The 22,386-nt window shown below is 39.0% G+C and overlaps 1 protein-coding gene across 1 annotated transcript in view; it reads left to right on the top strand.

The window, feature by feature from the left end:
* ptprt (protein tyrosine phosphatase receptor type T) overlaps window positions 1-22,386 on the top strand; it is a 336,883-nt gene that overhangs the window by 213,701 nt on the left and 100,796 nt on the right. The window contains exon 15 of the mRNA XM_084543813.1: window positions 3,167-3,243. Coding sequence (XP_084399939.1) covers window positions 3,167-3,243 — 77 coding nt within the window. The remainder of the gene's footprint in view (window positions 1-3,166; window positions 3,244-22,386) is intronic.

The raw sequence follows: 22,386 nt of genomic DNA, 5'->3' as shown, positions 1-22,386 counted from the left end.
TGTACGCAAGCATTCAAACATGACAAAGAAAGTTCATATAAAACAGTGGTCTTGAAACAAGGTCTTTTGCTTGAGAAGGGTCAGCTCAGTCTGCCAGCTCTTACAGTTAGTTGCCACTGACTAGTGATAAAAGAAGTGGTCCGTAGGGTCACAGGTTGGAAATCTCCACTACATCCATGGCTGAAGTGCCCTTATGCAAAATACCTAAACCTTAAACTGCTCACCTCATGATTGGTTTAAGAAGATGGGTTAAATGCATAGAACAAATTATAAAGCTATAGTTTTGTTGCCACAACGGGTGCTGCAAGAAGCTTGTTTCCTTGTGGACCTCGATTCCTTAGTGAAACATCTTGGGAAAATAAAATGTTTTTGTTATAACAAGAATACATTTGCAAAAAACCTTGATGACACAAAGTCGGTGAGTGCCAAGTTGAAGTATCCTCAAATTTGAGGTAATGACTGACACAGCTAAGTGAAATAAGATGATGTTCCCAAAAACTTACTGGAAGGAAACACCATCCATGACTTATTATGTAACAACTCATTCAAAGCGGGTTTGGTGCATTGGATGAACCCAAATGGAGCAGCGTTGTTGTTGATGGTATATTCAAATGGAGAGCAGTGATGATGAGAAGAGTTAGGTATACACGTACAAGAGGGGTGCCTAGGCAACCTGAGCCTTTAAAGTCCATTAGCAACCATCTGTCTGCTCCCAACCGGTGAGAGACGAATCGTGTTTTATGTGGACTTGAATGCTTAATTGCAGAAAATCCTTCCTCCCAAAATGGGACACTCAACATTACCTTGAAATGCGCTATTTGAAGGTAACTACATGTACTGTACCTTGCGAGTGATTTTATTCTAATGCCGAGGTGACAGGTGTCAGTGTAGGCAGCCGTTGTAGTCATTATCTTTGACCTCCTTCACATGTTGGCCCATTTTGTCTTCATCAAACTCTGTATGTCAAGTGGGTGAGATAGGTACACTTAGCGATGACAGCACATCATGGAGGGAAGAAAAGGAAAAGACAGGAGCATTGAAGGAATGAAAAGAGCTGGTGTAAAAGAAACCATGCGCCACTTCAGGTGCTGACAGCCCATCAGAGAGAGAATGACAGGAATGACCGAACCCATGGAACTGTGATGCATCAGAAAAGAGGTTCTTAGACCTATTCAGGTTGTACTGATTTGCAGGTCACAAGATGTCATTACATGTATGTAATTAATTTTACTGATGAAACAGATTAGAATTGTCTAATAATGGGAATTCCTTCCAAAGCTTAATATAGCTATAATTAAAATAATAAAGGGAACATGAGTGATGGAAGGGAAAGCGAAAAAACAAGGCAAGGAAGAGAAAAATGTGTGTTTGTGTGTACTTTTTATTCAATTACATGAATGTATGAACTGAAGATGATGGATCTAATCAACACCAACAGCTGTATTGATCCCGATATTAATAATGTGTTTTGAGAGGAATCAAGCCGGTCACTGTACTGAAAAATAGGACAGAATAAGAAACTAATAACATGGTGTCACAGTCTCATTGATCATAAAGACTAATGGTGGCGCGGTGTGTATGTGTGTGCATGCATAAGCAGCAAGGTGTGTGTTTACTGTAGACCTTTAATCCTCATATTCAAGGGTTTAGCTTGTTTTAGCTCATTAACTACAAATTGGATACATTTTTTTAATTATTGCAGAGCAGTTCTCAAGCACGGCATATCATTCTTAATTGATTTCAGTTCACATTTAAATTCCCTCCTGTTTCACTCCTTTGGTTAACCATTTCAATTAGTGAACTAGAAAATTAGATTTTGTTCAATATTTATATAGTATGTATTCAACATTACACTTCAGAAGTGGCCACTTTTGGGTTTACAGGCACTCACTCATCAGATACCTGCACACTAAACGGCCTTACAAGGAAGAAGCATGTTTGGTGGTATCATTTGCTCACATGTCTAAATGTCAATACAGCTTGTTCATGAAACTATAACCAAATCCAAAAGAAACCTTGATAAAATGAAACAAAAGAGGAAGGATCTGATATCTGATTAGATATAATCTTTAATTGGTCCAGACATCAATCATAATATACAGTTTTTTGCTTGCACTTGATCACATTTAAACAACACTGATCCTATCAAACACTTGCTTCCTCCATGTTTCGGCCCCTCGTGGAAACTCGACATTATCACCTTAGCCGATGTGGGTTAAACATGTACAAAAGAATATATTTATTCCAACCAGAGTGTGTATTAGGTTGTTATCAGGATCTCATATTTACACCGCCCCCCTCAATCTGATTGAAATCAGATCTATTCTGGTTGAGGCGGTTACATTATTCTGGCTACTAGTGTAAACCATAGACTGTATGAAAATGGACCACGGAACTGCCCCTCAAACATGAAGCCAAAGCAATTAGAGCTCCCCCTAGTGGCTTGTTGCAGTATAGATCATAAGCTCCACCCCCTCCATGTTAGTGGATGGGACTTGGGCCAAACTAAAACACTACAGTACACATCAAATATTTTTTTCCAAGGATGGTTTCTGTGATTTTAGGTAGTAGTATAATGCTGATGCATACTCAGGTGTCAGTTTTTAGGATATGTTTAGTTTTAGTTAGTTATTTGACGCTATAGAAACATATTGTGATATCATGTTGACTACCAGTTGCCATGCAAACTGTTCCATGAAGCAGGGAGTTAGAAAAACAAAACAAAAAAAAAAACAAGTACAGTGTATAATCCAACATTTTCTTGTAACTGGTGGAGGTAGAGCAGAGTGCAGTATTAATTAAATGAAAATGCGAGTGAGTCTGGGGGTCAGTGTGGTCAGGTCATTGATAACGCAGCTCCACGTGGCTCTACTCTTGGACTGTACTGCACACACTCTGGCTCCAAACTCGCATGTTGGTGCCGCCCGTATCCCCGGGAAAATAGCAACAGTTTGGCCAATGCAAGGAAGTGGGGATGCGTTGTCCATATTTATATACAGTCAACAGCGTAAACACATCAACTCTGTTGAGAACATGTTGATTGGTTAAAATGTGTTCTGAAACAACGGAAAGAACATTTGATTATGCTTTCGAAATGTTATGACTTGATATGATTCCTTTGAGTGATTAGTCATCTAAACAGTCTGTTTGTCTCTTCTCCCCTCAGGAAACCAAAATCAACTGTGTCCGCCTGGCTAACAAAGGTATGAGCACCCTTCCACTGACATTCTGCCCACACTTACAGTAATGATGATATGATCTTATTTTTGTCTAATTTGACTTTCAACCTTCCTGGTGAAGTACACTTTGCAGTGCAGAATAGCGTGATTATATGACCCCCTAGAATAGTGTTATAGTATTGCAAGTAGATGAGATGAACACACACACACGCACTCTACTGAAAAAGGTGAACCCACAACCATTAGCTGGGGCAAACCCACATCCTAACCACATTATCCTGCATGATTTTGTTGCATAGGCTTCTCTCTCCATCTCTCCTCTCTTACAGTATATTACACTTTTCTCCTTCACATTTTTTTTTTCCTCTATCCCCCTTCTATCTTTTTCCATCTCACGCCACGTCCATGTTGCTCGTCAGGGTATAAAGTGGAACATCAGGGCCATTACACGCCGATTGACCACCTTCATTAAACCCAGTGGATGGAGGCTAAAGCGTCAGCCCCAGAACCCATTTCATCCTATTCTGTTTTGCTTTCCCCATGTCTCCCATCTTTATTTGCTGCTCATCTCTGGCAAATACACCCATTTGTGTGCCAGGCAGTGTGCTTTGAAAGCTTTTCAGCTTGCTATTGATTTTTCTCACCTCTTCTCTTTTTTTTTCTATTTTTTTTCCCCATCTGCATCAAACATTGATTTGATTTTTCCACATCTCCTGTCTTTGTTTCTGTCTCTGTCTCTCTCTCTCTCTCTCTCGTGCGTTTTTTTATTTCTCGTCCACATCAAGCGCTTATTGCTCATTTGTACACATTTCCTCTCCTATAGTATTCCTTTTTTTCTTGCTCTATCCATTTTCAGCCTGTGTTTTTTTATGAGTGGGACGTACTGTGGGTGGAGGTCTACAGTGTGGAAACACTGCTCTGTGTCTGTCTGCATGTATGTGTGCTTGGGAAAAGACATGCTTTTAACTTTGTGGCTGTCTTTCATGTTACAAATTAAAAACTATTTATTTATTTTTTCAAATGTGGAATTATCAGTTTTCCCAAAAACAGCTCTAAATCTTCTTCTTTTTTTTCCATAAGTTTTCTGTTATGTGGGCAGTGTTCTGAGGCAATGCAGATGGCTAATTTTGCAAATGCCTATGACTAATTTTTCTTGAGGTACCTGCTATCCACTCACTACAGCAGCTGATTTCAGCTGAGAAATGCCACCAGCCTGGTTCAGTTTGTTCTAATCAGTGATATCAGCTGGTATTAGTTAAAATAAAAATAGACAGTATGTGTTGGCAGAATTAAAGTTTACCTATGAGTGTGTGAGGCGGAGAATGTGAGTGGAAATCAGAGAATGAAGCCAAAGAACCATGTTTTTGCTTAGGTTATAGAAACCTGCAGCACAGTGAAGAAGAAAACAGAGTTAGATGATGTATGATTACGATCCCTGACGTCCTTCATTTTTTTATTTTATTTAATTGGTTTATTTAAGACAGGGACCATGTACAAGGTTCATTAATTACACGAAGTAAAAAGATGGCTTGTACCAGATTATAGCTAAGAGCTAATTTCCATCTGCAGTCCCTGGGCATTCCTCATTCCTCGTAAGATAGTTGACTTTCCTCTTAGCCTGCTAAGACACTCTTAATGCTTGACCTTCTCATTTTATTCCCAATCTTCTGTTGTTTTAATTAACAAATGTTGCCAGTGGCAGGTAATCTTGGTAGACGCCTGTTAATGATAATTCATTTGATGACAGACCAAAATGTAACCTGGGTTTGTGTGCATTCGGCATTCTATAAGTCTCAAGGACTACGTGATAAAAGAAGCACCACTCTGCTGTGCAGCTGCAACTAGACTGAGTTTTTATGTCTACCTTCATGAATCCTATTCATCGACGTATTATATAATGTCAGTTATTTAGTGATCTTAATTTTTATCTAGCAGCCTGTACAATTCCAAAGGTCAGATTTAGAAGGCTAACACTTTAATTTCAGCGCGTTATTTAGATATTTAATCCATATTTTGGCAAATATATCAGTATCAGACCATATTTGGTATCAGAGATACGCAGAATTGAAAGACTCCGAAATAGCAATAGAAATAGCAACAAAACGCTGCTTCATTGCTGCACTGCAGAAACGTTTGAAAGAAAAAGCTGCTAATAGTCTTCCGCTTCAACTGTCATTATGGTATATTAGTGGATTTTTACCATGTAGTATTGTGTCTTGTTTTTTTTTTTTGTTTTTTTTTTTACCTTACTTACTTTCTAAAAACTTGGTTCTTTGGCTTTGGTTGAATTTAACCAGTGAGATTATTTCTCCACTCTGCCTCTGGGAAGCTAGAAAAAGCTAATGAGGCAATTATTTTAGACATCTAAATAACGAGGAGGACCAACTGCTATTTTTTTTTAATTCATTTTTTTAAATTGTCAGTTTTAATTGTATGTGAATTCTGCCTCAAGAAACTAAATGACCTAACTGATCAGATGTTCTGTTGAACTATACTGAACCCAGAATCCAGGACGTGTCTTTGTACCAACCTTGCCATGCCACAAAGTTCATTATTTTTTTGTTTTTCTTTCAACCATCCTTTTGTTTCTTTTCTCTTCCATTTCCTCCTCCCTTTCTTTTTATTAACGTCAAGCCAGGCTGACAGACTCAACAGGCTCCTATGTTAACCCCCAACACCACATCTGCATTCACTGACCACTCCTTGGTAAAAAAAAATAATAATAATAATAAAAACATTCTCACTCGCGATACATCTGTTTGGCCTTTTCCTGATAATGGGCCAGTCAAGTTGCTCATTGACAGTTATTTCCTGGCAGTAAGACCAGTCATACCCCAGCTGAGTGCTATTGATCTCATTGTTCTAGTGCTATCTCTCACCATTGCAATTTCTCTCCTCTAAGACAGATTGTGCAATTGAAAACCAAGGAGATCTAAACCTTGATGAAATGGATAAAGACAACTATACATCTTTTTTTCTTAGACTTTTTTCTTCTTTCTTTTTCTTTTTTGTTGTTGTTTGTTTTCTCTCTTCCCTCTTTCTCCCTCTCTCTCTCTCTTTCTCCCATGCTTTCCGGTGGGGACGTGCGGCCCTTGGCCTTAGTGGTAATAGGTAGGGGACAAATAACAACGCCGTACATTCTAGTCATCCCAAGCGAAGGTGATTATTGCTTCATAGGCAGAATATTTTCTTCCCAATGTTATGTCACAATACAACCATAAACACAACGCAAACACTATTTCATTTTGGTTGTCCCCTGCCCTACAACCTCCCCCCTCCTTTATCTCCCTTTGTTTCTTGATTTTATCTCTGTTTTATTTTTCTCTTTATCTTTGGTTTTTTGTCTTTACCTTCTCATCACCATCTTACTGCATTTGTTTGCATGTCTGCTCTGCTTCGAGTGTTGCTGGCTGTGTTGGAACTTCCTCTCTCTCTGTCTTGCATGCACGCACGCAGACACGCGCACACACGCCAGTGAAAACAAGCTGCTTTCGTGCACACTACGAAGCAAACGTCTGACTTGGTTTTGACTCGTCTTATGCAGACTTTCATATTAGAAGCACAAATGACGGAAAATCGATCAAAACAAAAGAGATGAGCGCCGTGGCAGCTCCAGCCAAATCTCTCAAGGAGGCTAATTGCTGCAGTGAAGGATGGTTAAATTAGCAGTAACCTAATGAGATATTGTGACATTGCATTGAACAATGTTTTTGTTTGGTTTTTTATGACGCAGGTAGTAATACCTCAACTAACTACTAAATGACTGCCATTTATTAGTTCAGCACCTTTATTTGAGAATGAACTGACTCCTCAAAATCATCAACACATTTCACTTTAGGAGCAGCCAATCCAGAATAAAAAGGAGTGGCACTGGTTGATATTGTGCAATAATTTACACTTAAATACGAATTTTATAGCCAATATTTTGTTGTATCAGTTTCCCTCTCAGTGAAATCAGGAGTGTTCCTGAGTAGTTCCCTCTCCATGGAAAGCGTGGCTAGCGCATTTAGACGTCTCTGACCCATTGTGTTTTACAGTGTCTTGATTGCTAGCTGACTGGCTACCGAGCAATGAAAAATAAATAAATTAATAAATAACAGGTTACATACACTGATCAGACATGACGTTATGACCACTGACAGGAAAAGTAAATAACACTGGCCATCTTGTGACAATGTGCAATGTTCTGCTCTGACATGTACCACACACCTAGACCAGACCAGGCAGTAACACTCCTTTATGGCAACTCAAAAAAACATGAAAAACAGCACAAGGTGTTGGCCTGGCCTCCAAATTCACTAGTTCCCAAACTGATCAAGTATCCGTGGGATGATCCACAGAGGCCCCTCCCCTCAACCCATAGGACACAAAGGCCCCCCACTAACAACATTCTGTTGCCAGACACCACAGGACACCCTCAGAAGACCCATGTCCATTTTCTGATGAGTCACAACTGTTTTGGAGGCACAAAGGAGACCTACACAATATTAGGAAGGTGGTCATAATGTTATGCCTGATCGGTGTGTGATAAAAGAGCGTTATTGCAAGCCCACCAGATTGTATTGTAGTAACATAATGCTTAAATGTGAGAGTCTGTGAGAAGGATCTGAGGGATTTGCAGCCATACTGAATTTGTACCCATAAGGAGGGGCCAGAAGTGCTCCATGGAACACAGCTTGATGATATAGATACTCTACAATAGTGACAGTCACTGACAGCTTGTCAAACATTGTTGTCAAATGTAAAAATACTTTTTTTCTCTCTACCATGCATACAGGGCACTTAAATGGATGCAGTTTGGAGGACAATACAATTGATTTGTAAAGAGCCACTGAACCAAGATGAATTTCTTCTTCACTAACCAATATATTAATTTAGGCATAATGGCCTTGCATTTCTAAATTTGTCTCTAAGCTGACCAAAACTGTGAAATATTCCTGCATCCTAACAATAAATAAGGCTCCCTTTAAACACAGGAATTTATGGCATTTCATCATGAGGTGAACAACCTTTTGAAAAATGTGACACCAATTACTTGATGTTACCAGAACCGGTAAAAATAAATGCTTTGATGTGAAGTCTAATATTTCTCATTACTGTAGTTATTAGCTGTCATGACACATTGTGTGAATGATATTACAAAAATATGGTGAAACCATTTAATTTATTAGTCTATTTAGTGCAGCACAGTTCTTTAAAATCCCATCATCCCTTGTGGAATAAATACACTGGCGCTAAAGATTGTTTACTGAACTGTGTCAAACCCACGTCACTGCTAATCCTTTTAAGATTTGATGTGACAGCAAAATATGAATGTCACCCAGCGACACAACAATCAAAATGTTGACTTGAACAATGCAGATACAGCAGGGACTCAGTCAACAGCGAGAGTAATTGTATAGTCCTTTGTCAAGAATATGAGATGACTCTACATGAATACAGTAACACTTATTGTCACGAGGGAAATTGAGGTTGCAAGACCTAGCAGAAAGAATGTGCATATGATACACACACAACTCCACTCTGTAAACGAGTGAAATCCTAAATGGAATGAATATGAATTGTATTCACGTCTAAAGCAGACAAGGGTTCAATAAAACTGCATTTCAATCTAGTGCAGAACATTTCACTTTTCAACACTTTACATGTTAACATTTTACTCATGATCATCAATAGATAATAAATAAATCAATCCTTGTGTTCAGTGGTACATTGATTGTTAATTATTTGCTTTGGCTGGTGAACACATGGGAGATTATAACAAACACAGTTAAATCTAGTTTATCATCATACTTCACCCATGAAAAAGTGTATCACTCCTATCCACTTTACATTACATATATTTAATATTTCCGGCCAATAGTAGCAGAAACTCTTTTTCTGTATACTGTCCCTGCTGTATCAGTATCTGCTGGTAGTCTTGTATGATTCCTTAAAATATGGAAGTAAGTCTGATTTTAGAACAGATTCATACAAACATGAAACAGACACATCTCTGGTTTTATATCCCACTTCATCTGTACAGCACATGGCAGGTGGTAGACTGCAAGCCCACTTTCTTCATCTTTCCTGCTTCGGTTCATCAAAAATGAAACAAAAACCTATTTGCAATGATATTTGCAACCCTATCCTGGACCATGTGAACTTTGTGTGCCCTACATGAGTGACTCATTATTTGTTGGACTCATTATTTGTTGTCCTGCAGTAATGAAATTAGACTGTTCTGCAACATTACAGGGAGGAAGTCAGTTAAAAAAAAAAAAAAAAAAAAAGTTCTCTGTGAAATATCAGCGACCGAAGCAAAGGTGCAAACTTTGGCTTGTGCATTTTTTCAATATGCCCTAGTCATTGTCATGGCTGTGAAATGCACCCTCCAAATCAGACATTACTGTGGTTGAACTGCAGGACCCCAGTCACACGGTAGCCATTTTACTCTGACGTCATGCTGAGGCTGGGAAACCTTAAACAGCAAGATGGTCAAAAAAATTGTTTACGACCACTGAGAAATAAGTGAATAAATCTCTAAAGAAAAGTATACAACTGAATCGAAGCTTAGACTAGTTATTTTGAAGGTGTGCAGCCTCCAACACCTCCGTAAGATAATGTTGGGCTAGCAAACACGGTTTCATGATCAACCTGCATCAATGAGACAAAGATATTACATATGACGGAAAAACAAACAGTCTTGTCTTCCAGCCTAATCATTCCACACAAAATACTGCTCAAGTGCTACACCATTCTGTTTTGGATGTAATCTGTATGACCGTTACAAAGCACAATGTCAAATATTTACGCTGACTAAAACAGGACCTTTCTGAGGTGTTTTACTCCCAGACCTAAATACTGCCAAGATGGACTTTACATAAATCAGACTTCATGTAAGGTGATCAAACAGCAATGTTAGCTCGGAAGTGCCTGAATGCAAATGGTGGGTTATCAAATATGTTGTTGTGAGTTTAAGTGCAACCCAACAATCACTGTACATTGTGTTTTCAGATGCATTCTAAAGCCCTATTTGCACAGGGCTAGTTTTACTTGGGTACCTCTAGTAATTTGTAATAATCACAGAGAATGTCTGTGATCTTAATCCTGTGGGAATTGGCCAATTGGCCAATTTTACACCGGAAATTACCTTCCCTGTAACACAGAGGTCCTATGTCAATGATCCAATGTCAATTGGCATCTCTGTGATTTGGAGGTGCGTTTTACTTTTTCAAGAGTTTTTTCTCCCTCTTGTCAATTAAGACTTATGAAAGATGTGCTGTAAATCAATGTTTGGACAGATGTTAGGGTGCAAAGTCGAGACCTATTCACCCATTTAGACGGATGAAATCAATAAATCAAGCATTAATGTATTCACTGGCAAAAGTGGGGCTGATTTAAATACTTCAGGTCGTTCGTAATTTCTTCCCCTGGGATCAATAGTATCAAAAATATATTTTTTTTTAGCCAATAGAATTTGCAAACTAACTAAAGCTGTCAGAAAGTGTAAAATGTCCTCTGACATACAGTGGAGTGAAGCAGAAAGTAGCAGAGACGTAATTATGGAAAGTAAATTAGAGTAAAACACAGTTTGCTTATCCCGTGCAAATGCACCACAGGAAACACAGACATAGAGGGTACTTTCTGAATAACATGACATGACGTCCCCAGGTAAAACTAATCCTGTGTGAATAGGGCTTAAGTTGCATTTTGGCACTTCAGAAAGTGGAAAAAAGGCTAACTGTTGGAACGCAGCAATACAACTTTATCCTTTTGATAACGGCATTTAATCTTCATATCCCAGATGACAGAAGAAGATGTACTCTGTGTCAGTATGGCTCTATTGCTAAATCATAGTCATTTTTCAAGTGATGCTCATTGTGGCAAAAGTAAAGCAGAAAACCTTTGTTGTAAAGTGAGACTTCTACTCTGACATGTCTTTATGCTCAGCACGTGCTCATCAACCATAGCTCACAGGAGCATCGAGCCCAACCCTTGTCATCCGTACACTGATAGCAGATGTCAGCTTCAGTTGCCATTACCATTAGTCCTGAGGTCGATTATAATTGCTGGTGTACGGAGTTGTGTTGTAACTGACTCCGGCACTCTGCAATACTGATGCAACATGTGGCTTTATATCTGTGTATGTGTGCTGAGATGCGAGTGTGCGTGACCGCACTGTAAACGTGAAGGAATCATTTCTGAATTATATTTGTCATTGACCTGCACTACCTCCGCACAAACACACACACGCACACCCACACACTTTTGTTTACAACCCAGCCTTCTATTTTCAATCATCGCTAAGTGTTGCCTGCTTGCCTTAGTGAGACAGTGTGCCCTCTGAATTTGCAACAGATTGAGTCAGACTGTTAGAAAAAGAAAGAAAAAAAAATATCCCCCTCAGGAGCGTTTGGAGGTGAGTATCTGGAGATGATGTGACAGTACACCAGCAAGCAATGGATGAAATGGCGTTAAAGCTGCACAGGGAGCATGCAAGACAGAAGGGAAAAATGGGGAGCTTAAAATGTAGGGATCATATTCAAGAGACGAAAAGAGATAAGGTCCAAAGAAGAAAAAGATCAAAAACAAGGTTAGACAGACAGAGAGAAAGTGACATGAGGGAAGTCAGAGAAAAGAAAAGATAAATCAAGCAGTTACGGCTGACTGAGAATGACAAATTATTATTATTTCTTTTTTTACTGTAGTGTTACATATGCAGACAGGTGTACTTGCTTCAATATCCACCAGGCAGTCATGTGTTTTAGCTCATCCTTCAATCTCTGTCATGGATTTTCCATCTGCTCCACAAAGCGCAGTGCAAAGTGTTCCAACGTCCCTTCGTAAATCTTGGAAGCCAGGTCGTAAGGTACTCACTGGCGTCTGGGGAAAGGGAACACTGTAGGGAGAAAGCAGATAAATACAAGATAGATAGTTTAATTGAGTCATGGGAAGAGCTGAAATGTGAACTTATGAGCTTATGAACTCTTGAACTCGCTGGAAGTCTTCGATTTCGTGCTGTTGCAAACTGAATCAGGCAGCCAGTCAGCCGCAGTATTCTGTGTTGACTTCAGTAAAAAGTTTTTTTTGTTTTTTTTTTCCTCAAAACTTGAATCAGATTCAAATTTTGCTCTTGGCCAATCTAGTGGTTAAGGAAGATATTTGTGATCCCAAGACTTTGATCCAAGCCTTTGATCAAGATTAAAATTACTCAGTGTTTCAGTATTTATATTTGGCTCTTAATTATTGTAGCTAATGCTTATTGATTATGATAAGTATATGTATGTGCTTGGCATGTACAAATAAAGTAACAGTAAATGAATTCTAACTTTGACATTATGACTTCATAATTGAATTTCCTCCAGCGGCTACTGCAAGTCACCCTGACTTTCACTTGTGTAAATTGTCACCTTTCTGAATCCAAGTTGTTTTTAGTTTTTTTATATATAATCTCAGAGCCTTACCTTCCTGCCAGCCTTTGTGCCTGTAAGTTTACCGCAGCTGTGTCCTAACACTTTGGCCTTTGGGTATGTTACCTTGTCAGAAACAAATTCCCTTCAAGAAGGAATCAAAGTTCAATTTAAACTCAATGCGTTCGTGTATCCGGGTAATTGATCTGGTTATCACACGACATGTCGCGTTGCATTTTGGGATTGCTTTTAGGAAATAGGTATAGTAGAGATATAGAAACTGTCATGTAACTGTCAACACGGGGCTGAAGAGAAAATGAGTAATACATACAATATAGTACACGATAGGGGCTGCATGACTTCAGATTTTTTTTAAAGTGGACTGTTCTGTGATGAAAGCCAAGTTGAGACTATATTCTGGACCTAAATATGCTGAGAACAGACAGCTCATGTGCTGCATACTGTGTTGTATACCCTATATAAAAACAGACTGCCACTCACACCATCAATAGCATTTAATAGTAGTCCACAGCGTGGAGTAAAATGGGATAGTGGGATTAAGGTTTACAGAATTCTGTAAACCATATTACCACCAGTAACAACTGATGTCACGAAATTGACCAATATTCCAGACTGACACTTTAGCAACCTCCCATCAAATCCTCCTCCATGGAGACCAGGGGCCTCATGTACAAAGACTTCCGTGGATTTCCTACTGAAACGTGGCGCACGCTCAGATCCAGAAGCACATTTCCTTTGTACATCCCAATCAACGTGGAATTGAGCGCGCATGTTGCACCCGACCCCTCCCTGTCCACGCCTCCTTTTAAATATGCAAATTACATTGAAATTGACCTTGCACCATCAGAAATTTTTTTTGGCAGCTGTCCTCTACGTGCCACAATATTGGTTAACTGCATTTGCGCATCACATATTATCTGTACATTGATCGAATGAAAATGTTTCATCATCACGCTTTTATAGCAATGTGTGTGCAGTCGATAGCTCCGATTACATTTGGAAAACCGGCTCTTGCTGCAAATTGCGCTTTAATGTTGACCTGTTCAGATGCATTGTATGGGAATCTGATATACCTGACTGACATGCGGATAATTCCGTCCCACACGGCTGGCATGGCTCTGCTCAGGGTCGACCAGCACAGTCCTGATCGGTGGGACTAATTGTTTTCACGTTTATGACAGTTTCCCAGCATCAAGTGTTGCCAAAGGATCAACAGCTGTAGAAGCCCATACATGTTCGTGGTCATTTCACTCCTGGTACATCTGAACTTTTCCGTGAACAAGAACGTGCGGAACATTTTTGTGGGCACGCACCCTTCGCACATGAGGCCCCAGATGTATTTAAGAGCTCTAAAGTACTTACTAAACTATGTCCTGCTGACCTTAACATTAATTGAATAGTGAGTGTCTGTGTGAGTGTTTTTGTTTATTAAGTTATAAAGAAAGACATGTAAATCTAGGGACCATCTGATCATAGATTAAAACACACACTCGTTTACAAACCCGGAAAAACACAGATATTATAGAGATACCCAGGAACACATGCTTCTGCACAGGTGAGTTGTTGCTTACACATATAGGTCACATTAATGCACACAAATATTCAGAAACTGAGCCAAAGGCGCATTTGAGAATATGTACTACATACATACGCACACTAACACAGAGGGCTGTGGCAGCACAGTTCAGATTAGTAATCCTGTTAAATGTGCTCAGACATGCTAACGCTAATCCACAGAGGATGCACTCCGGAGCGGCTGACAAACAATACCTGAAAACTACGCACGCACACACCACGCACGTGACGTACTGTACCCACGCATGTGCACACAAACATCAAGCATCAAATCCCAACTATACTACATTAACTATACTTCATTATTTGACGTTGCACGTACAGTATAATAAGGAAGTCACTGTCATCGCACATGCACACTCAAACACACAAACACAAACAAACGCGCACAAAATACACCCACCAGCGAAAAGTGATCTCTACCTGTGACAGACACACACACATACACACACACAGAGAGAGAGAGAGAGAGAGAGAGAAAGAGAGAGAAAGAGAAAGAGAGAGGGAGCACCATTTAATATGCCATTCAGGGATGCTGCAGTGCGTTGGTAGCTAGGAGAATCAATCATCTCTCCATTTGGATGAGATTATGTTTTTAATATCTCTGGTTTTACCCATAATTCCTCACTGATAATTGTATCATGCTCTCCAAGTAGGAAATAAAAAAAGTGAATAGAAATGTACAAATGAAAAGGATATTACACACGCATGCACGCGCGCGCACACACACACACACACACACACACACACACACACACACACATGCAGCTTGTGGGCATTCAGGATCACAAGAAATTCTGGGGATTAATGTCTTTTGGAAGCAATCAGTATCACCACCTACCAAATGTTGTCACAGTTATAATGGCAAACACTGAGGAAGTTCCCTTTAATGCATTTATCCTCCTTCTATTCTGCATTAATACAAAAGTCAGCCCTTCCAAATTAGAAAAATACTTTTTTTTCCCCTCAGCCAATACTTTCATTCCTCTCAAATTTACATCCAGTGTTGTAAAGTAAACCTATCTGCATATTATTGTTTATTACTGTTAATGAATACTGCTAAGACAGAGCTATAATCAAAAAAGAGCTTATAGGTTCAATGTTGATGGTACCAGTCATTATGCCAGCATCTGACTCCACCTAATTCCTGGAAAATTCAAAAATATCCAAAAAGGTGGTGCAGAGGCAAACGGGCGACACTAAGGTTGACAGCAAGCGACCTGTGATGGCACCTGCCTGTGCAGAGTGTCCACTCCTTTCCTTTTGTATAACCTGGGGCCTTGACATAGTTTTTTAGATGTAGTTAAATTAAAGTCACCCCATCGTACAGTTGTCATGATTGGGTAAATTGGCGATAGAGACCAAAATTTTGTTTTTTTACAAGGCTGCATAGAGAGAGCCAGCCTTCAGTGGGGGTCATTTGGGGTTGTATAGACTAGTGGAGTAGTCAGTTTGTCGACTTCGCTGAAATACTTCACTAAAGATGAAGCCCACACTATTGTGACATGCAAAATATCCTGAAATACAACAAAAGTACTACTGCAATGCACACTAGCAGAGGAATGATCCAAGTCCTCTTGACAGCAGTCAGGTAACAACTTCACCAAACGACAAACACACTGTGTTAACAGAGAGATGGAGGCTGCACGTCAACAATTTGCTGGTGAATTTCATTGTCAAAATTATTAGACCCAGATCAGAGAAATACTTTCTAATTTTTTTAACCAGCTACACTATTCCATCTTCCAACATGCTGTGGAGTACTATAAAATGCTACTGATGGTGCTGAGTTGCAGCCTGTTTTTGTACAGGCTATACATATCTGCAGCACACAGTATGTAGCACATGAGCTGTCTGTTCTCAGCATGTGTGTGTTCAGGTTCTTTCATTGTTGCAAAGCATTACTTTCTACAGTGTTTTTATTAGTGATGTCATCAGCAGTTAGTTGGTGTCAACTTGACTTTAATTACATAATAGTCGACTTTAAGAAATCTGAAACCGTGCAACCCCTAGTGGCCATTTGTGGAACTACCCATTTTTCAGCCCCAGAGGTTGCCGTCTAGAAAATACTAATCTTTATATTCATGCCCCATTATTTTAATTGTTTCACACTAAAATAAATAGATTGAAGTTAATATAACCTCTATCTCTTTTTTAATTTCTAAGGTGCAGTGTTTTGATGTTCAATATAGACTTAAGTCAAACTTAATTCTTTGAACTTTAAGATGCTATTCTAACAGCATTCTGTGTATTTCTGTGTATGGAATAATGAGAAACATTTGGTTTGTCATCAGTATGTACTGCATACTGGAGATATACTTCACAAGCTGAATAGTGTCTGTGTGTTTCTGCAATTTACCCTGTGGCTACCAGTAAGTGTTTTGTTGTACATGCCTATGGTATTCCCCCGGTATGGCAGCCTATCATTGTGAAGGCCAAGTGGTTGTGAATTCTGATGTCTATAGAGACAACCAGAGCACTGGTACTCTTCCATCGATATTTTATGTCTCTTTCCTGGGAGGATTTTACGGGAAAAATAAAGAATTTAAGACCTATCTCCATTCTCTTTGAATCCTATGCTACATGTACAGATGAGTAGTTCATAAACACTTTTGTCCATTGGTTGTGGACATGAGGACACCTGGGGCTGTTTGGACATTCCATAGGCTGGTCGTACAACTGTAACATTTATGTATTTTTTTTTTTTTTCTAGTATATTTTGCAAAGACGATATACCGCATTTTAAAAAGACATTTTCTCCCACCTTCAATTTTCTGGCTGCACATTTGATTCTCCATAGCAAAATTAGCCATTAAAAGGCAAGCAAGACGAGTTTAAAAAGACATTTTCATCCAGTGGAACTGGAAGCGTAGTGATCATTTGGTCATTTTAAGAGACATTTTGATCACCTGTGAAACAAACAATAGCTATAACTGTGTGCATAAATTCCAAACCTTTTAGAATGACAGTTTGATGATTTGCGTCTTATCAGCCTTTCACAACACTGCACACTGGGACAGCTAATGTCCACTGGAGACAACTGACAACCTTTTTTGCTTACTTTATATTTAATAGAGAAGTGATCTGAATTAACACTGCATTCTCTTCAACCTTCTCCGTGTGTTTTTGCTCCATCTGGCACAAAACATCCTATAAGAGAAGAGGTATTTATATTTTTGGAATGGGTATTAGTATAAATTTACTATTTGGGAAAAGATAAGGACATTCTCTCGGCCAAATACGTGTTTAGGTACGAGGCCCTCCACTGTTGCCTCTGTCTTTTTATAGGGGGCCAGTATGTGCCAAGAAAATAATACCCACAACACCTGCCAGTACCGGTGGCAAGACAGCAAGATGGATCCATAAATTGTGCATACTTACAGGCCACCTGTTAGCTGACAATGACAATACAATAATAAATGAGGCCATAGTGTCCTCCGTATTATATTTGTACCAGTTGTGAATCAATCCTATTCTGCAGCGGCTATTTGCTTCGCCTCAACTTTCATCCCCTCATAACGGACACAGCCGCATTAGATCACTTCTCCTCTGCCCAGGTCAGAACCCTGTCTGAGTTTGCGTGATTGGCTGAGCGGCTCCCGAGCTGGCCAATCGCAGTGTTAAATGGAGTTGAACCTATCACCAGATGGGGTCCTCAACTGTTACATTATGAACTGTTGAACCCAATCAGCACGTGGGCCGGTGAAGTGTGAACAAATGGGGTCATGCTGAAATGTGTCAGGTGCTACATATTGTGGATCGCTCAGGGGGGAAATTGAGGTTTAATACACCTGTGAGGTGATTATCAGGGCACAGGCTACAGGGAAAAGTGTGAACTCGTCTCTTGCATGATCGCCCAAGGCTCGCATGTAACTGTAATGTGCTTGACCGACACACACAATTTGAAGTTCGCTCTCCTATACTCCTCTACTGATTACAGAGCCACAATATATCAGAAAGTGTCCTGGGTTATTTTCTCAGTGTAGTGTTTCTTACAATAAAGACAATAAGAAGAAATAAAAATAAATATATACATATATATAATAGCTTAAGAACAGGTTCAAGGTAATTTACTATGGCTTTTAAATTATTCTATACATTATTAAAAAAACAATTAAAGTTTTCTCCAGAACAAGTTTTTTCTCCTCATATAAAGCGAGGCACTTGTGAGGGTCAGGTACGGAAAACCTACAATTTAAATGTATTTAATTAAAAAAAACTGTGCTATACAGCCTTTAAGTGCTTAAAAGCACCTTTCCAAAATCTGGATAACTTCATGAAGAACTACTTTGCCTTTCCGTGGTAATTGCTTGAGTGTGCACAAGAGTGAAAATAATTCTTAAAATGAAGCCTTAAAAGAAAGGACAGACTCCAAATCATAATTCAGTTTATTAAGAGAGGTCAGTGCTAACAGAAACACTTTTTAGATTATCCGGTCAGCTTGAAGACACTGTAACTAAATCACATTGAATGAAACATTCACTGAACTTGGGAATATGCGTGTGCTGAAGGCCTTTGAAAAGTAAAGTCCTGAAGTCCTCCATTAAAATGTCTATCTGATGTCTGACTTCCATTGGAAACATGAAGGGTGTAGCGGCATCTTTTAGTCGGCACTAAAGCGCATTATAGAGAGTGACATACAATTTAGATTTACTTTAAAATTTTTATGTTGTCAAAGGTGATCCACCTCCAAAATGGGGAGGCTGTCCGTGATTGGGCAACAAAAGACTGTGAACATGTTGTCATTGAAGGCATTCAGGGATTTTAAAGAACATCTCGTCACAGCAGCCATTGAGGACTGCGGCAGCTATTGCAGAACGTGCCAAGGTTAGGTGCTTAAGCCGTTAGCTCAGTGTATTCCGCTGCCAACCTTGTGTTGTTATTGCAGAGGGGGCGAAGATGAGAGTGACAGGGGATTAAAGCGAACTCCCACACAGCAGTATTACTCCATTAATCGTCTGTCTTTGTCTATCAGGGTTATAAAAAGTCTGGTTGGTGCACGTCTACAAGAGAACAGGGGTATTCATGTGCACGGTCCTGGGGTCCTGTGCTTGAGGCCTTTTCCTTTACGTTCATGTCATGTAAAAAAATCATCTCTACTTCTTCATGTTTTCTGTTTACTTTCTCCATTTCTTGGTCAGTCTTGCATATGTTTACCATTCATTCCCTAAACACATCATATTTTTTTTCTTTCCCATAAATGTCCTCTGCTTATGTTCTCACACTACTAACATGTACCCAGCTCTTCCCTCATACATCCGTTTATTAACTTTATTTTTTTTTGAGTAATCTCAAGTTATCTCTCCTCACCACACTCTCAATTTATTTCTGTTTCATTTCATTCTTTTGGTAATGTGATGTGCTTTCATTCATCCTCCCAGGGAGGGCAGCTGGCAGCTTTTTTTTTTTTTTTCCTGACCAGTAGTGTAGCATCTTTTGTAGACCACCTGAAAGTGTAATTTGAAGCCGAGCTGGTGTTTGAAGAGCACTTGACCCTTTTAGGGCAACAGCTTCATAACCTGTGTAGAGCAGAACTGAATTATTACTAGTTTTGAAAAATAGAGTCGATTGTCGTATCAGAACATTAAGAAGAGCGTTAATTAATCCATTTATCACAAATGCAAAGACATTTGCATATGTTTGTAGTTTGAAGATATAAATTTATCTTGTGAGCAGGGGTTGCGTTAACCGAATATTTTCCGTCACTGACCGTTGTTTTAAAACTGTGACGGAACAATCTGAAGGCCATCTGTCATTTTGACAGATTGCAATTCACACCCCTGACAACTTGGTGGCGAGTAACGTTATTAATTGGCTCTTGTCTCTAATTGCAGTTTGCGTTCCAAACATCGCGGAACTTAAATCAGTGCAAGAAGTGTCGGCAGCCAAAACTATTTTTTTTTCTCCTACCATTTAAAGTCAATACTGTCAATACCGAAAAAGTACTTAAAGTTAATGAAATTTTAATAAAAAAAATAAATGCTATTGAATTGCATTATTATCATTTTAAAAAATTAAAGTGACGGGTAAATTATGTCGGGAATTTTATGACCCTGTCAGTCAAAATGACAGACAACGAAAAAGTCTAGCGCAACCTCTGCTTGTGAGGAACTCTCTCAAGGATATGAGATAAAACATGCACCACGTGTACATGATACAAACAGCATGGCACTAGGTGATGCATGATACATGTGAGATTAATAGTGAAAAAGAAGGATGGATAAAGTTAATTCTAATTCTAAACATGTGGGGAGCTGTTGGGTAGTGGTTATAAATGCAGACTTGGGGCCGAAGGGTACCAGGGTCCCAGGGTCCCACCACTTCCATGCCTAAACACCTAACCCCAAAATTTCTAACCCCTTAGAGGCTGCAGCCCACTCCTCTGACTGTACACACTACTGTACTGCTGTACACACTACTGTGTGATATGAAGTGTCCTAAGCAGAGTGGAAAATTATATGCAGTAGTTTGGTACGAAGAAAGTATATGCAATTAACTGCTAGATTGGTCAGGCAACAGCAGCTCCAATAACAAAAATGTCTGTGTGGGTTTTATGCAAAACAACGTTCCTTAGGTAGAATGAATCTTTTCTCTTTCAAAGCCCGCCAGACTACGGCTTATTTTCTTTACTCTTAAGATCCTACTGTGTGTAAAGGTATGCTGTTCTGCTCTCGATAGATCGTGATAGACAGATGATTCGTCCAATCATCTGCCAGGTATTTTTTAAAAATGGCCCGCTTTTTTTCCAAACTGTTCCCAAGTACGACTTCTCAGATGATTGTGCGAGACAAACTTTCTGGCGCACCACTTTGGATATACGGATTAAGAGCGTGTTTTATGTCCATAATTTGATGGTTAGACTTACAGGAGCTCTAACAATACACATGCATTCCATATAATAACCAAGCCACCCGCTTATCGAAAGAAGAACTCTTTATAATACTCTGAACACTCTTCAGATGTTCTCTCCATGACCTCCTCTATGAAGTTCACATTACTCTGAACACACTTCAGGTTACTATCGCTAACAACAATGGAGAAAAAGGAAAAAGATGGTTAAACTATAACTCAGTTTATATTAACTTCATATTTCTAAAAAAAATATTGTATATATGCAAAAAAATGGTCATGAATAGATGATTTGTTTAGAACTGATTCCACACAAGCCACACAGAGATAGCAGTGTCTGAGCTGTGAATGTGTGCTCATGTTAAACCCACGCTACACATCGACCTTCACCAAGTTTGATTTCTACCCTCTGTTCATTCATTTGCTTGCCACATAATTTATTCCTTGTACATGAAAGAGTGAACCAGATCCATTCCTGCATGTTTCGTGTTTTTTGTGTGCATTCGTGAAGTTTAAAACCTTGATGCCTTGATTTTTGTGATTTCTACAGTTGTGCATTGTTTGTCCTTGGGTGGTTTTCAGTGTAATGATGGCAGGATTTGTTCAAAGAAAAGTAAAGTAAAGAAAACAACTTGTAGCTTTGGAATAGTTTGTGCTCTTCTTCATATTCTTTTAATTTATTTGATTTGAACTTCTTTATGTATTCATCATTAGGACGTGGTTTGATTTGGCAAACTGGGGACTGTGTCTACATCATATCCATTATCCCCACATGGCTTTATATCACTTTAAATGTTAAATCTATGTTATGTTCCACAATGTGCAGTAAAATCCCATAAGCAATGACTGATTGAAATGAAATATTTACAATATTCACATCGGACAAAGCAATTTATTTTAACTTCTTTTAAAATGAGAGCCAAATACAACAAATAGTTCCCAAACCTTTTCTTCCCTTTACTTTTTGTGTGAATGCACATTCTTGAAGTCATTATTCATTATTCATTTCAATTTTTAAAGAAAAGTCATCATATTTCGTGGTGGAAATGTTTACTTATTGTGTTCTGCATCAGCATGTTGCTGATGTTTACACCTCCCTGCATGATTTGTATGTTTGTATGCTCTTTGCTTATGAGTGAAGTGTGTAGTCAATCTTAACCTCAAGATAAAGTATGTGCGTTAATTTTATTATTTTTTTTACAGCTAACAGATATATTTTATTTATGTGCATATGTATTACTGTGTATATACTCTATAAACATGTGTGTCTCCTTGTACGCGTACGTATTTGACTGTGTGCATGCATTTACAATCAGTTCATTGTGACTGTGTGCACCTGGCTATTTGTTTGAGGTTGCCTACCAATGTGA

The sequence above is a fragment of the Chelon labrosus genome, assembly GCF_963514085.1.
Source record: "Chelon labrosus genome assembly, chromosome: 4".
In the NCBI taxonomy this organism is placed as follows: Eukaryota; Metazoa; Chordata; class Actinopteri; order Mugiliformes; family Mugilidae; genus Chelon; species Chelon labrosus.
The sequence above is the reverse complement of the archived record's forward strand: the minus strand, read 5'-3'. Positions and strand labels throughout refer to the sequence as shown.